At 45.2% G+C, this 17,526-nt stretch overlaps 1 protein-coding gene across 1 annotated transcript in view; it reads left to right on the top strand.

Moving 5' to 3' along the window:
• The window catches only part of LOC140426527 (NLR family CARD domain-containing protein 4-like), a 46,399-nt gene that overhangs the window by 12,049 nt on the left and 16,824 nt on the right, over positions 1-17,526 (top strand). The window contains exons 2-4 of the mRNA XM_072511415.1: positions 398-553; positions 12,808-12,876; positions 16,104-16,364. Coding sequence (XP_072367516.1) covers position 12,876; positions 16,104-16,364 — 262 coding nt within the window. The 5' untranslated portion in view covers positions 398-553; positions 12,808-12,875. The remainder of the gene's footprint in view (positions 1-397; positions 554-12,807; positions 12,877-16,103; positions 16,365-17,526) is intronic.

Raw genomic sequence — 17,526 nt, 5'->3', positions numbered from 1 at the left:
TTAGTTATTTTATTTGACTTACAAGTCTGATTCATTTCACACAGGCACAGGACACAACTAGTCTCCTAGACCCCGGGAAACGAATGAAGAAGGAGACAAAGGGATTTCTGCAAATACATTCAAATGGCATCAAGTTTCACATACACGATTCCCATAGGTCATCCTATACCCCTCCTGACCTGGCCATACATCCTGAGTGGCTCACTTCTCATCCCTTCCTCTGGCCTCCTATTACCCAGCATCCTTTTCTCCTCCTTATCTGGACACCCCTGCCCCTTGCTTTGCCATGCGTTCTGAAATCCTTTGTCTGTGAACTAACAGAATCAGAACGGCCTATGTTTACATTACAGTAACTAATATCTCTAAAGTAACTATTTTATATCCTATTCGTCACCAGGAAGAGTTGAGAAGGCAAACCTCCTTTGCCCGATGACACCATGTGGTCCATCCGGTGTTTTGAGCAGCCATCAGATTGAATGGCACAGTCCAGTGGGGCAGGGGTCTGCGTGAAACAGAACAGAGCACACAGCAGTCTCTTACTTCCATCTGAGAGGTACGTCTAGCATTAAGCTTGTCCAGCTTGTTTTTGATCGTTTGGACATTTGCTAGGGGTATGCTGGGGAGAGGAGACTTGAAGCCATGTTGCTTTAGTCTCACCTGCAGACCGCCGCATTTCCAGGGGCTGGTTTAGCGCAGTGGGCTAAACAGCTGGCTTGTAATACAGAACAAGGCAGCAGCGCGGGTTCAATTCCCGTACCAGCCTCCCTGAACAGGTGCCGGAATGTGGCGACTAGGGGCTTTTCATAGTAACTTCATTGAAGCCTACTTGTGACAATAAGCGATTATTATTGACGGTGCACTACGGCCCTTCATTTGCCCCACCATTCCCATGATTAAAAGGCATGTGGTCCACCTCATTTTGATCCATAAAACATCAAGGTAATGTCTGCTCTTATTTACGGAGTCAATCTTGCTAGCCAATCGGCCAAAATTTCTTCTTTATGAGGATCTTATTGGCTTAATCTTCTCCCATTTCCCTTTTTTTTTTCTCTCAACCAGAGGTATTTCCTTCAAGATTTTGCCTTTCGCTGCTTCTACAAGTCTGACGCCTGATCAAATATGGCTGCAGCGCCTGCAGACGCTCCATTCTCTACTCGGGGAGGAGCACAAGGTGTAACTGCATCTCCCTCAGCCGCATCCAGAAACCAGCAACACACGGTGCTGGTGATTGCCCTGAGGGCGAATAGCTTTAACTGGTTCACATGGTACCACCCAGTTTTACCAGAGTCTAATAAGTATTTGGACACCAAAGGACTTGTTTTGCCCACTATAGAATGTGGCCCACTATATTTAGGGGAGAAACACATTCCGGATTGGTGAATTTGGAACATGACTTTGTTCCCAATCTCATACTCCACAGGCTTGACTTCCCATCAAAATGTGCTTTGCTGCCCTTTCTTTTCTGTCCCACTTTAACTGGAGCGGCCATATGGGTGGCTTGGATATCATCAATTGTTGTACAGCCTCTTCATGGCTGGCAGCTATCAATTCCCGCTCTGACATATCCAATCCCAATGAGGGTTCCATTCCTCTCATGGGGCATCCTGCCACCAGGACATGGGGAGTAACAGCTGTTGTGTTGGAAATGGTATTTTGTACTATCTTTAGGACAAAGGGCAGAACTGCATTCCAAGTAGAGTTACTTTGTTGGACAGATTTCCGAATCGTGTTTTTCAAGACTAATTTCATTCTTTCCACAAGACCACTAGACTCTGGAGGATCGGCTATGTGGAATTCCTGTTTTGATCCGATTACCTGGTTCCGATCCTGGGCTGTCACAAAACAATATCCGTCCTTTATCCCTATGTTAGCTTCCTATTTGTTATAAGATGACAGAAACACTCCATCCCTGATCTGTTCCAAACCCTCACCTGTCTTCTGTGCCCCGACAAAATCTTTCAAGGGTGGGGGACGGGCCTCCCCGGCCCAGGCCTTGCTTCCCGGGCTTCCCCTATTTTTGTTTTGGCACGAATGAGCACTTGGGATCATTCGCTGTCAAGACCCGACATTCAGACTATTCCCCTTTGGGTTTTTTGATTCGTTCATGGGATTTGGGCATCGCTCGCTGGGCCAGCATTTAATGCCCAACCCTAATTGCCCTTGGGATTGTCAAAGAGGAAAGTAGGTGTTCTGATTCTCTTAACTGTAGTGTCACAGCTTGGAGCAGGTGGTTAGGAAAGGACCTGAGATGTACCCTTTACTTTGCCAGCACTTATTCAGATCTTCTACCAGGTCCCCTCTACTGTATTCCACAGCCATTCATAAGACTGTTTTCATTCTTCGAATGTTCCCCCTGGGTCTGGTAAGGCTGGGTGAAAAGCCAAACCTAAACGCATCAAAAATAAATTCTTCTCTTCACCCGCATCTAAACAGTGAAGAAGCCTCTGGCGCAGATCTGCTGGAGAAGAAGAGAAGAGAGTGTCTCTCCTTAGTCCTTTTAAACTCCTTCCCAGATACCTTTGTCGTTAGGTTTGCTGAACACGCCTCAAGGCTGATTATTGGAGGTTAACTTTGCTATTAACCATTAGACACTCTAATCCTTTGCTCGAACAATTTGTCTGCAGCGTCAGTAGTTTGAACACGTCCTCAGACCTAATCAGCTACCCAGTCCTTTGTTTTCATGCTCCCTCACCCACTTAATCCTGGTCATCACGTGGGGCTACTGCCCTCTTAATTTAGGCACTGGTTGGGCGGCTGAGATGTTTAACTTCGGACAGGAGGTGCCAAAATGTTGCTGCCCTCTGTTGGCAGCAACTGATGAAACAGACAAATCGGTCCTCACAACTATTTGATTTCCATGCAGCTTTTATTTAACTCACTTAAGACTTTAGTTATGTGCTTATTTAAACAGGTACATAAGTTTCAAGACTCACAATTTGAACTAAAAAGTACTACCTGGTGGAGAGAACCTGGCCAGGCTCGCTCTGGAGGGTGTGCACTGTGAGCTTCCAAACTCCGGGTCCGGCCTTGCGAATGTTGATCCAAGGGTTATCGCTGCTGAATCTCGGAAGTCCCTGCTATTTTATAAGATTTTAGTTTGTAGTTAATAGTTCTTTGATATGAACAATCCTGTGGTCCACAGGCTGTATTCGTCATTGAGAGAGCCTTGTTCTTGCTGTTCCAAAACAAAGTGTTATCAGCAAAATGTCCCGTTACAAGCCGTCGTTCTGTCTGTTCCCACAAACTTCTTTTGCAGAGAGTTGCAGCTTTTTACACACACAAATCTATTGGCCTCTTTTTCCATCAGGCCTCACGACACGAGGTTAGCCATCTTTCCTACTCAGCAACTGCTAGGGCTGATGGTGGGCAAGGAGTAGTAGCGGGCCCACATGGAGGCCGATCAGGCCTGCTACCCTCTCCCCCACCCCATGTTTTTCCACCCCTCCCCCTTGCCTGTCCACCTTGGAAATTAAGGGGTGGATTTCTCAGCTGCCCCTATGGCATGTCTTCAGGTGACGGATGTGGTCCGCAATTGACCACCGATGGGAGCTTCTGGTCCTGCCGATGCCTATGTCGTCGTGAATGGCTTGGTCAGTGGGAAATCTGCTGTGAGGGGGTGACCTCCGGCAGAACCGGAAGGTACCACCGGCGAGAAGGGCCGGAACATCCTGCTCCATGAGAAGATTGGGAAACAGTCGACAAGGGCAGCACGGTGGCACAGTGGTTAGCACTACTGCCTCACAGCTCCAGGGTCCCGGGTTCAATTCCGGCCTCGGGTGACTGTGTATGGAATTTGCACTTTCTCCCCGTGTCTGCGTGGATTTCCTTCGGGTGCTCCGGTTTCCTCCAATAGTCCAAAGATGTGCAGGTTAGGTGGATTTGCCATGCTAAATTGCCCCCAAATGTCCAAAGGTTAGTTGGGATTATGGGGATAGGGTGGGGATTTAGACCATAAGACCGTAAGACATAGGAGCGGAAGTAAGGCCATTCAGCCCATCGAGTCCACTCCACCATTCAATCATGGCTGATTTCAACTCCATTTACCCGCTCTCTCTCCATAGCCCTTAATTCCTCGAGAAATCAAGAATTTATCAACTTTTATCTTAAAGACACTCAACGTCCCGGCCTCCACCGCCCTCTGTGGCAATGAATTCCACAGACCCACCACTCTCTGGCTGAAGAAATTTCTCCTCATCTCTGTTCTAAAGTGACTCCCTTTTACTCTAAGGCTGTGCCCCCGGGTCCTAGTCTCCCCTGCTAATGGAAACAACTTCCCTACATCCACCCTATCTAAGCCATTCATTATCTTGTAAGTTTCTATTAGATCTCCCCTCAACCTCCTAAACTCCAATGAATATAATCCCAGGATCCTCAGACGTTCATCGTATGTTAGGCCTACCATTCCTGGGATCATCCGTGTGAATCTCTGCTGGACCCGCTCCAGTGCCAGTATGTCCTTCCTGAGGTGTGGGGCCCAAAATTGCTCACAGTATTCTAAATGGGGCCTAACTAATGCTTTATAAAGTTTCAGAAGTACATCCCTGCTTTTATATTCCAAGCCTCTTGAGATGAATGACAACATTGCATTTGCTTTCTTAATTACGGACTCAACCTGCAAGTTTACCTTCGGAGATTCCTGGACTAGGACTCCCAAGTCCCTTTGCACTTCAGCATTATGAATTTTGTCACCGTTTAGAAAATAGTCCACGCCTCTATTCTTTTTTCCAAAGTGCAAGACCTCGCACTTGGTAGCCTCGGTAGAGTGCTGTTTCTAAAGGTCGGTGCTGACTCGATGGGCCAAATGGCCTCCTTCTGCGCTGTAGGGATTCTATGGTCCAGACATAGTGGGAGTGCGATGGAATTTAATTTTGGGGGATGTGTAAAATTATCTACATTGGTCAGAAGAATGGAAATGTAGAATTCCTTCGGGAGCTCTGGTACATGTGACATTCAAACGTGGCGTCATAAATATATCACGGTGACATTGAACATATAAGAGGAAATAAAATTTCATGTGAATTCCATGGCATATGAATTACATTGGCACCTACCACCATCATAACATAGTTCCACCTCCCATGGTAATGAAATTAATCCAAATTCCCTGAACTCCATGCTGGCTGACTTACATTGGCACTTGGTTAAGTAACATTTTAATTCAAAAATTCTCATCCTTGGCTGCAAATCCCTCATGTCCTCTTCCCTCCCTATCTGTAAATATCAGCACTACAGTCCTCTTATATGCCTGCACTCCTCTAATTCTGGCCTTGTACACATGACCAATTTCAATCCTTCCACCTTTGGTGACTATGGCTTCATTTGCCAGGGCCAGAAGATCTGGAATTTCTCTGTAAACCTCTCCAGCTCTTTACTCTCCTTTCCTCATTTGAGGTGCTCCTTAAACATATCCCTTTGACCAAGTTTTGGTTTATTACAGAATTGGTAGAAATTTTGCAGAAGGAGGCCATTCAGCCCGTACCTGCCCATGCATTACTTTACATGATTTGGTGTCAAAATCTGTTTGGTAACGTTTTTGAAAAATGCCTTGACAATTTTCCTTGTCAAAGGTGCTATATAAAAGCCAAGTTATTGTTGTTTCCCAGCCACTGTACAGCTATGCAGAGAAATCCAGGCACAGCAGATCCTGAGGTCAACTGATAGGAAGATAATTCCTTAGACAGCACCTTCCAAACTCATGACCACTGCCATCTAGAAGGACAAAGGCAGCAGATAATAATATTAATAATAATCTTTATTATTGTCACAAGTAGTTTGTGTGCATAAACACTGCAATGAAGTCACTGTGAAAAGTCCCTAGCTGCCACACTCCGGCGCCTGTTTGGGTACACAGGGAGAATTCAGAATGTCCAATTCACCTAACAGCACGTCTTTCGGGAGGAAACCGGAGCACCCGGAGGAAATCAATGCAGACACAGGGAGAATGTTCAGACTCCGCACAGACAGTGAACCAAACTGGAATCGATCCTGGGACCCTGGCGCTGTGAAGCAACAGTGCTACCCACTGTGCTGCCATGGCGCCTAGATACCTGGAACTCCACCACCTGGAATTTCCCCTCCAAATCATTCACCATCCTGACTTGTAAATATGTCGCTTTCCTTCACTTGGTCAAAATCCTGGAACGTGCTCTCTAACAGTGATGAAGTGTACCAACACCACAGAGATGGCAGCCGGCTCACCACCACTTTCTCACGGGCAATTCAGGATGGGCAATAAATGCTGGCCCAGCCAGCAAAGCACATGTTCCTTGAACTAATAAAACAAAATATTGCTCTAAGTGTCAAGGATGTGTTCAGATCTTTACAGCTGAATGTGGGGAATTCCTTTGCGATTTTCATGACCTTTTGTGGTGAGGAGAAGGGGAATGGAATTTACTCCTTCTAAGATTTCCAGTATTTAATGATTGAGTCTGAATTTTTGGACCAACATCCGCAGGAGGACAGGGAAGTTTGAAAATGGTTGTATCCCATGGTCTGCCTGCCATCACTTTCATCCCTACACTGCCCCCCCCCCCCCCCCCCCCCCCTCCACACCCCATATTTACCATAATCGAGAAGGAGAGGCTAGAGACAGTAGGGAGGTTGAAGGTTATGCAAGGTTCTTTCAGAGGAGCAGTTTGTGTGCAGACTGTGCTTCATGAATGAAACAGTTGGCATCTTGAAACTTTGATCCACCTCAAACCCTCAATTTCTATGGGTGGAGACCTTCCCGAGCATCCACCAGCAATCACTGCTGTGTGATCCAGGGAGGTGTCGGGACCTGTGCTGTTGTCAGGTCACCGATGCTCAGCACTGAAAGGTATCTGGCCTCATACTCAATATGGGCACCTGCAGCACAAAAAGACAAAGCCCTCAAATTGGATCCGTCACCTCCTGGAGTGCAGAGGGCTGTTGACATCTTGCACATGATACTCAAGGCTTCTAAGGAACTGTCCCTTTAATAAACATAAGTTCTTCCACTCTTTGACTGCCCAGGTTTATTGGCAATGCCTCTTGGGCCTCCCCATGTTCATGTCAAGCAGCCGGAAGGTTACCATGGTGACTTCATTCACCAGAGTTTGGCCGTCACCAAATCTCTGTCAGCAATATCAACAAGGACACCTTTTATTGCTGTAAAATTAAAATTCTGTTAATCTAGCAACTGCTACTCCAGGAGGGCAGCATGAGTTTTCAAAGACAGGCAGGGCCCAAGGAATGAAGGGATTTGGAGATAGGGATAATAATTTTAAATTAAAGGCTACTGTAGGTAAGCAAGCGAGTGATGAGCAGGACTTGTTGAGGGATATGGTGCGGGCAGCAGATTTCGGATGAGTTGATGATTACGGAACATGGAGTGTGGGTGGTTGTACAAGAGTGCATCTGTCCAGTTGCCAACAATGCATCTGTCCAGTTGCCAACAATGCATCTGTCCAGTTACCAACAATGCATCAGTCCAGTTACCAACAATGCATCAGTCCAGTTACCAACAATGCATCAGTCTAGTTACCAACAATGCATCAAACTCTGCTGCACAACGAGCAAGTATGTGATTCGAAATGCATAAACATGCCATCAGCTTGAATTCACAATGTGAGACCGCTGTTGGCTTTTTAATGTTCGGCTGACTTCCCATGATATTACTGATGGAGCCCACACTGCTGTGAGGGCCCTTTAATTGATGCAGCACCATATATTAATAGAAAGATGCGCCACAAAATCAGTGTTCACATTGTCAGTGCTGTACCATGTGTTTTTATAACCATCCCCCTTCCATCTCCGGAACGCTTTCGCTCTAAGGCAGCCCAATGGACTGAAGGGGTTAAATTATGTGGACAGATAGCGTAAACCCTCATTCCCCTGAATAAAGAAGATTACGGAGAGATTAAGCTGAATGAAGGATTTGGCAAGGGAGATAGCATCTATTTCCTGTGATGACGCAGTCCAAAACAAGGAGAATTAAAATTTGACCTTAGCCATTGAGAGGTGATGTCAGGAAGCACTTTGCCGCTCAAAGGGACATGAAAATCTGGAACTCTGGAACCCTCCAACTCAAGAAGAAATGATGCTGAGGCTAGGTCAGTTGAAACATTCAGAACTGGGATTGATAAGATTTTTGTGCAGATGAGTTGATGAAGGATTACGGAATGAAAGGCAGACAGAAGGAGTTCAGGTACGGATCATTCCTTTTCCAACATGAATGGCAGAACAGCCTCGAGGGTCTGAGTGACCCACTCCTGTGTCTATATTCCTAACCATGTTTCAGGATGCTGTCTTTATATCTGACTGGTTGTTAGGTGCCAAGTCTGCCCATTTCAACAGTCGCTGATGACTTTTATGCACTCTCCAAAGCACAATATTGGAGAGAAACACAGTGAACCTAACTCTTGTATTAAATATTGCACTTATTTTAAATAACTTGGTTAGCCCAGACTGTGTACCTCCAATGCACCTCTGCCATCTTTTTCTAATATTTGACACAAGTCACCACCTCCTGATTGTAACACCTCTGTTGCCACATTGATTGAGATCAGCTAATGCAACAGAGGTGAAGAATTAAACATGGAGGCTTAATGGACGATCTTGCTAGACTGTGTGCAGGATTCCTGTGCTGTAACTACTACTAGACCCACGGGGATGACCCAATTAATTTCCCCGTGAATCTCGTGGAGTACGAGCGCCCCCCCCCCCCTCCTTCTGAGGGGCAGAGGTGCCTCTGCGGTCTCGTTAATTCATTGTCATAGAAGGTGATCCAGATAGGAGCCAAGCTGCAGAGTAACCATGGCTGGGACTTGAACGGTTGCATGTAAATACTTTCGCTTTGGAAATAAACCATTGATTTACTCTCCGAATTCCTCCTTGACTATTAAATTGGCGATGAGGATAAAATGGAGCAACAGTCGGTGCTGCTAGCAATTTGGAGTACACCCACTTCTCTTCACGAAGGAATAAGGTTGGCACCATTTTGAAAATCCCCTTCTTTGGCAGACTCGACGTTGTGTTGGCAGAGAACTCAGCAGCCACTTTCTTCCGAGTAGGAGCATGTTCAACAAGAGCAGAGAAAGCACCTGGTTGGGGAGATGGTGAAGAACCTGATGCTGCATGTTCACAATCAAGAGTCACTTGCTTTGATCTTTTGCATGAGACCTACTGAAAGTTGCTTCAATCAACGCCTTATTTGGTATATTAGAGTTAATGCCCACACATCAGCTCATTCCCGAAAGCCAAACACAGAAAGGTTGACAGTTGTGTTCTTCGCTTTGATGAAAGCTGGAACAAAGCTGTGGGAATGAGGCAACTTGCCATTTGCACTAGATTCTGGGATGGAAGTGTAACAAAGACCAGATATTCGGCTCCTGAATTCATGGGCCATGCTACTGCAGATCTCTCACTCAGGAATTGGCTCATGTAATCTGTCATCGCTTTTAATGGATGAGCCCAATATAAACTGGGAAATGGATGGCCTCCTGTGTGCAGATCTGAAGAAGCAGAAGGCAGGGAAGGATTTGTTGAATGTGGGTAATTGCAGCATTCCCATTATGCAAAATGGGTGGCACAGTGGTCAGCACCGCTCCCTCACATGATGAAGGAGCTGCGCTCCGAAAGCTAGTGATTCCAAACAAACATGTTGCATCTTAACCTGGTGTTGTAAAGACTTCTTACTGTGCCCACCCCAGTCCAACGCCGGCATCTCCATATCATGTTGATATTCATCATTGTAACATGATCCTGAAGGAATTCCAGCATCGAGTTGACAAGTGCAGAAGTGCAAAAGCTCCCATTAGGTTGCACCTTTCGGTCAGAAAACAAACAGGTTGGAAACCTCCTACTTCTACCACTTGGTAGCACAAACTTGAGTAATGCTCAAATAAGAGACATGCTGTCGAAGTTTTTCATACTGTACTCATCAGGACAGATTCGCAAGAATACCAAATCTAAACAGAACAACAATTTATATTGTGTGAGAAGAAGGTGCTGATTGTTTGGCAAAAGGCTTGTGGTTGGTAGAGATGTTGCAATGGCAAATACACCAGGGAACAGTTAACTGCCCAGCTGTTCTTTAAAATTCAAACCAGGCATTGCTATGGGAAATGAATCAAGGAATGGCCATCCCCCAAGCTTTTGTTCAGTTGGAAAAGGTGTAATGTGTGAATGTATTCCTCTATGTGAATATGTGTGGCTTCTAGCTAAGCTGTACTGTGAGCCCGACTGATAATCTTAAATTGGTTGTCAATGTAATTCTTAGCATGATCAGGGTTGTTTAACAAGTTTTGCCCAACTGTGGAATCACATCTAATGTTGGACATATTATTTCGAGTTTTGCAAGTGCTGACTGGTTGGGGACGATCAGTACTTTGCCTGTTGTGAACAGCTGAAGGAATGTGCTGTTTAATATCTTGGGGATGTACATTCTAAATATCTGACAGCACACATTACTCATTTTTGTGATAGGCAGAATGTCTTTCTGGCTTAAAACCAGCAAGCTGTTCATGGAAAATATCTCTTGTGTTGCTACTGCCACTGAATAGAGGGGCCGGTTTAGCTCAGTTGGCTGGACAGCTGGTTCGGGATACAGAGCAAGACCAGCAGCATGTGTTCAATCCCCATACTGACTGAGATTGTTCATGAAGGCCCGCCCCGCCTTCTCAACCTTGCCCCCACCTGAGGTGTGGTGATCCTCAGGGTAAATCACCACTAGTCAGCTCTCCCCCTCAAAGGGGAAAGTAGCCGATGGTCATTTGGGACTATGGCGACTTTACATTGCTTTACAGTCGCAGCATCAAGCTTGCAAGATGAGCAAATTGCTCTGGTGTTATTTAATAGATTGGCAATAAGGCCAAACTTATAACACATGAAACTGTAAGAATCCCAATGCATATATTGACCAGCGAAGGTGGGTTTGTGATAGACAATAGTCGAGTATGAATCATATTTGAGCGCAATCACTTATCTCAAGTAGCATGTTGCCTACGTAGCACGTCAAGTAGCACTGCTCCATTTCAAAGATGAATTTGAGTGCAGGATAGAGTTTTTCAATGTGTGTGAAAAAATCCGTACATGCAGCTGCATACTCAAATATAGCAAATGTTTCATCTATGTATCAGGGTGAAGGAATGTGCTGTTTAATATGGTCCAACAGTCTTTGGGATGTACATTCTACATATCTGACAGCACACATTACTCATTTGTGTGATAGGCAGAACGTCCTTCTGCCTTAAAGCCAGCAAGCTGTTCGTGGAAAATATCTCTCCTCTTGCTACTGCCACTGCTACTGAATAGAGGAGCTGGTCTAGCACAATGGTTAGCACAGTTGCTTCACAGCTCCAGGATCCCAGGTTCGATTCCCGGCTTGGGTCGCTGTCTGTGCGGAGTCTGCACGTTCTCCCCGTGTCTGTGTGGGTTTCCCCCGGGAGTTCCAGTTTCCTCCCACAGTCCAAAGATGTGCAGGTCAGGTGGATCAGCCATGCTAAATTGCCCTTCGTGTCCAAAGGTTGGGTGGGGGAAGTGCAAAGCTGGAAACAAAAGGAAATCAACTTAAAATAAGACAGATATCAAAGCACTATAGCATGTTCCAGATGAAAAGCAGAAGTTACGAAACACACCAGTGACTTAACTCTACTCGTCAAATCCAATGCAATGTCCTGTGAGCTGAGAGAATGAAGTGAGGTTTTGCAGAAGAGGGAGAAGCCGATTGTGCAAATGGAGGAAATCCTAAGCAGCATTGAATGCAGAATGCACACAAAACCTCTGCAGATATCGAAAAGCTGATTGCTTGCCTGTCGCCGGAAATAAATCTGGACTGAATTAGATATGTCCTTGGGCCATTTGTCTGTTTATTTTTCATTTAACAAGCAAATAGTCCAGTGACCCCCATGAGCACTTTTCATGAAACACATTCTACAGAAACAAGATAGTCTTATGAGAAAATTAGCGTATTGAATACAAAATGCAACTTCCCCATGCTTGAGTAAAGCTACAAATGCCATCTCTTGTGATGTATTTGAAAGAAAAAATGGTCATGAAGTACTTTAGTTTGTTCATGGAAAAGTCATGGGGCGGGATTCTCAGTGGGTTGATGCCAAAATCGGGAAATGCGATTGGGTGGAGAATAGGTTCCGACGCCAAAATCGAGGCGGTCGCCGATTTAATGCTAAATCACAATTCTCCGGTGACTTGACTGCAGCGTCAATGCAGTCTGACGTATCAGCTGTATGGGCATGCTCCAACGCAAACTGTGAGATTTTGTGGGATCTTGTTGGCTGGGATGAGTATGTGTGGGGATTGTAATGTGTATATGCGGCTGCAGCTTGTCAGCCTCCTGAGTATCATTCATGGACCCGGGGAATCCCGCACCATTTTACATTTGAGTTGGTCGTGTTCCACGTGGCGCCGGTAGCTGAATCGGTCCAGGTTCCGGGACAGTTTTGCTGTCGTGGAAGTCCACGAATCCTGCCCCGGCGTCAACACTTAGTCTCAGGAACGGAGCATTCAGCCCATGAATTTTATTTTACTAGAAGTACAGGAACCTTGTAAATGGCCATATATATATATATAGCTTGCAGTCAATTTTGTTTGATAACTCTCTTGTAAAGTGGCTTTACTACATTTATGCCCCTGTATAAATAAATGTAAAAGTTGTTGTTCATGCTGGTCATTAAGGCTGAGTAACGCATTTATCAACTGAGTAACTCAGCAAGCATAGTGGTTTGTTATCAAGAACTATTTCAATATTGAAACACGATCTTGAGCTGGTTGATTCAGAACAAGTTACATTGCGCTACTCTTAATCATGTGTATTGACTCACATTTCAGACACAGTTCCTCTCTCGTGGCTTCTTCAAACCATTGAAAGTTCTTCAGTGACCAAGTGACAACAGACAAGTAAGTATCTCTCTGAAAGATCATTGTTGGCCGTCTCACTGCACCCGTTTACTGGTGCGGCGCGCCGGCAGTGGGATCCTCTGTCCCGCCAGACGGTCAATGGGGTTTCCCATTGTGGGCACCCCCACGCCATTGGGAAATCTGCGGGCATGATCTGCGTTGCCAGCGAAACAGAGGATCCCACCGACGGAGAATCCAGCCCCATTCTTTTTTCTGTGAGCTCATAGTACGTGTCCACAATGACCTTTGCAGAGGGTCTCAGAATTAGCAGACCCTCTTTTGGGCTTGCCTCCTGTTAAAGACTCACTGTGGCCTGAATGCAAAACCATTTCATGGGATATAAACAGATAGGTCTGGAAAAAGAATTTGATCTATTTCCTTCTGAAAAACCCAGCAGGTCTGGCAGTATCAGTGGAGAGAGAAACAGAGTGAATGTTTTGAGTCTAATATGACTATGTTAACTCTGTTTCTCTTCAAAAGAGGAATCAGTTTGGACTCAAAATGTTAACCCTGTTTCACGCTCTACAGATGACAATTCTGAAAAGACTGGACAGACTAGATTCAGGGATGTTGTTTTCTCTGGCCCGGTGGATGGTGGGGGGGGGGGGGGGGGGGCGGTGAACCTGTAGAATGCCACAGAAGGCTGCGGAGGGCACTTCACTAAGTATGTTTCAGAAGGAAATAGATAAAATTCTTGACTCTAAAGACACGAAGGGGAACGGGGGAAGCACGGGAATATGGCGTTGAGTTAGGGGTTCACCCATGATCATATTGAATGGCGGAGCAAGTTCGAAGGGCCAAATGGCCTACTCCTGTTCTTATTTTCTATGTTTTCATGTTTACTATAAATTGTTACTGCCTTTAACATTTGGCATTTTTGCAACTGTCCTGATGAGTGCAAGAAGAAAACTTCAGCAGCATGTGCCTTTCACATTCAAGTTCTGTACCACCAAGCAACTATAAGAATTAATTGTTCATTCTCAGGTTGTGTAAGCATCACTGACAGATGATTACTCATAATCCGTTACCCTGCAACGGTGATGGTGGATCAGTTTCCTGAACCGCTGCTGTCCTTGTAGTGAAAGTATTCCCTTTGTAGCATAGCGCTGCAAATAGTGTTATTCCATGCAGCATTTTGATACAACTGAGTATCTTACTAGCCACTTCAGTGGGCGGTAAACCGCAACCACAGATGGGCCAGCCCATGTGTAAGAAAGGCAGGTTTAAACAAGCAAAATATTGTGGATATTTCAAATCTGAAATAAAAATTAAAATCCTGGAAATTCTCGGCAACATTAGGCACAATCTGTGGGGGTGAGGAACAGAGCCAATGAACCTGAAAAGAAATGATCAGAAAGGTGGCAGTTTTTCTTCCCTAAAATAAATTTATAAAGCAGTTGGATTTTAATGACAATCCGACTTCCCCATGGTCACTTTTACTGATACTGGCTGGAATTCTCTGGCCGTTCGTTGGTGGCTGGATTCTCTGGTTCTGCTGGCAGCGCACCCCTGCCTGTGGGTTTCCAGGTGGCATGGGATGGCGTCAATGCGAATTCCCATTGATGCGGTGGAAGCCAAGAATCCAACCAGCAACGAAAGACATGCCACCTCCCTCTAACCAGAAACACTAAATTAAAAATTCCAAGACATTCACGCTGGGATTTCAACTCATGACCTCTGAATTATTAGCCTCGACATCTGGATTACTTCTTCAGTTACGTAGCGACGATGCAGATGTGGCCCAAAGCAAACTGTTCAGCATTTTTTGTTTTTGTGTCGGATTCCAACAAATGCAGTAATTTGCTTTCAACGTGTAGTATGTTGTTTGACAGATTAACCCTACCTGCCTGCCTTCTGAGCGCATCACTTACTCCAGAAACACAATGGGCCAATTTCTACTGTTATGCTTGCCATAAACGGGGTGGTAACAGTTTCCAAATGAGGTTGACACCCTCACCATCTCAATGTTCCAGAGATTTGGCTGGCACCATAAAGAAAGTCTCGCTCCCTAAAATGCATTTGAATATATTAATAGTGGTCCTGGGATCCCACTAATGCCTTTGGTTTAGGTAAACAATTTTCCTGCCATTCCTTCTCTATGAGGATATGGGGTAAACCTTTTAAGACTGAGGTGAAGAGAAATTTCCTCACCCAGAGAGTGGTGAATCTGTGGGATTCACGACCACAGGAAGTAGTTGAGGCCAAAGTGCTGTGTAATTTCAAGAAGGAATTAGATATAGCTCTCCGGGCTAAAGGGATCAAGGGATTTGGGGGGGGGAGGCCGGATCAGGCTATTGAACTTGATGAAACCAATGATCATAATGAATGGCGGAGCAGGCCCAAAGGGCTGAATGGCCTCCTCCTGTTCCTATTTTCCATGTTTCTATGTTTCTGGCCTATCATCTCATATTCTGTCACCTAGAAACAGCTCTGGAACCACCTGCATTGAACTTAGTATCACTGAGCTAAAAATTGCTGCCAGACATAACCCAAGTTTAGAAGGATGTCAGAGTTGACATTCTGTAGGCATTCAATGGAAGATTGATGGAGCAGCCATAGAGTTTCAGCCCTACCATCTCCCTTCAAAAGAATATTGTTCCAATGTTTTACACATTTTCCATCTGAATGAGGACTTTTGGCAGCACTTTCAGAGAACCATAAAACTAGTCTCCCTTATAGAATGGTAGTTACTATAGTGGGATCATATCGATATACAATGTTCCAGAAGTCAGGGGCGGCATGAGGCCTCATAACGCCAGGGACCAGGGTTCAATTCCAGCCTCGGGTGACTGTCTGTGTGGAGTCTGCACGTTCTCCCCGTGTCTGCGTGGGTTTCCTCCGGGTGCTCCGGTTTCCTCTCACAGTCCAAAGATGGGCAAGCTAGATGGATTGACCACGTTAAATTGCCCCTTCGTGTCCAAAAGGTTAGGTGGAGTTATGAGGATATGGCAGGATGTGGGCCTAGTTAGGGTGCTCTTTCAGAGGGTCGGTGCAGACTTGATGAGCCAAATGGCCTCCTTCTGCACTGTTAGGATTCTATGAACATAAGATTCAGCCTGACAAAATAGTTAATAGCCGTTCCTAAAAGGATGTACTGAATATGCCAAGCTTTCGTTTCACTGTAATAGTTACCAATGACACTCTGCACCTCTGGTAACCAAACGCACCATCCAATTATCTGGAATCCTTTTTAACTTTGTGCTATCCCTGCCAATCATTCTTTTCAGTGGATTTCATTCGAGAGCGTCGTTCGGAACTAGTTCATCGAATGGGAAGACAGGTGATCGACCAGGTGGTTGATGAACTTTACAGCAAAGGGGTTCTGAACACCGAAGAGAATGATTTAGTTCTGGGAACACTGCTGCCTCAGGAGAAAGCTAGGTTGATTCTTGGGTACATTGAGAATAAGGGCAAAGCTGCATGTAACCTCTTTTTGGACTACCTCAAGTGCTACGATCAATATCTCTTTGAGGACCTAAGATGGACAGGTGAGTGAAAACATGTTTTGCACATAAAACCGGGAATGAAGTTTCAGCTCCAGTAATGTTTTATCTATTAGTGTTTTAGGTCCCGACCAATTATTTTCTCTGTTTATATATTCCATTCTATTTTCTCTATCGCCTTGAATCGCAGTCATTTTTGTCACGATTTTTACCATGCATTTTCTGAGCTCCTTTGTTTCTTTTCCTTCCAGTGGTCGTTAATAACAAGGGGCATTCTCACCCCCACTCCCATCATTTCAACCACAAAGGACTCATCTGGGACTTCTGTTCCTTTCCCCAATTCCAATAAGCAACTTCTGATTTGCAGAAAGCTTTCTCTTCCAAAACATTATCGTAAAAACCATGTCGAAATAGTCTGCTGTATTCTTACGTCAGTCTGCTGCCCTTTCTAATCCCCACCACGAGGCAGCACGAGCACTGTGAGAGTTCAGCAGGAACAAAAGTGGCTGAATGTTACTATAATACAAAGTGGCTGAATGTTACTATAATGTGTGCTGAGCTTAATTCTCACTGGAGGCCTTGGTGCCGGCTTGGAGCATCTTGGGCAGTGGTATTGATTGTTGTTTCTCTTCCTGCACACATCGTTGCACAAGGCAGACTTACATCTGATTCCAGAGGCTCTTGGCTTGAGGGTGCACCACTCCACATCAAACATGGCTAACCAGGAGTCTCTCCCACTCTTACCGCCTGCCACTGGAAAGATTTTGCAGGTTGATACTCACCTTCCTTGGCCAACAAATCCTGGGGTGGGACTCAAACCCAGAGCTTCCGGCTCAGATGTAGGACACTACCCAGTGCAACACAAGATCTCCTAACAATGGTGTAGACTCCCAGTAAACTCCACTCAGCCTACTCATTTTGTTTGCCTGACACTGGATGTAGCATTTGATCATGATCCCATCAGCTAGCCTCAGATTGCTTTTCCGATTTAGATTTTTCAGATCTCTTCAATCTTCAACTCCACAGGCATCTTTCTGGATTACTGTTCCATTGTTATCTGGATTTTCTTCCTGACAGCACATTTCTAGATACGGATGATCTAATTTTTTTTTGTCTGTCTTCATAGACTCTGTCTCTTCTTACTCCCTGGCAGGAAGGTGAAAACAAAATCACAATGAATTTTACCCCTCCAGATCTTATTGCATTT

The sequence above is a fragment of the Scyliorhinus torazame genome, chromosome 1 (genome assembly GCF_047496885.1).
Source record: "Scyliorhinus torazame isolate Kashiwa2021f chromosome 1, sScyTor2.1, whole genome shotgun sequence".
In the NCBI taxonomy this organism is placed as follows: Eukaryota; Metazoa; Chordata; class Chondrichthyes; order Carcharhiniformes; family Scyliorhinidae; genus Scyliorhinus; species Scyliorhinus torazame.
Note: the sequence above shows the minus strand (reverse complement) of the source record. Positions and strands in the feature narration are given on the sequence as shown.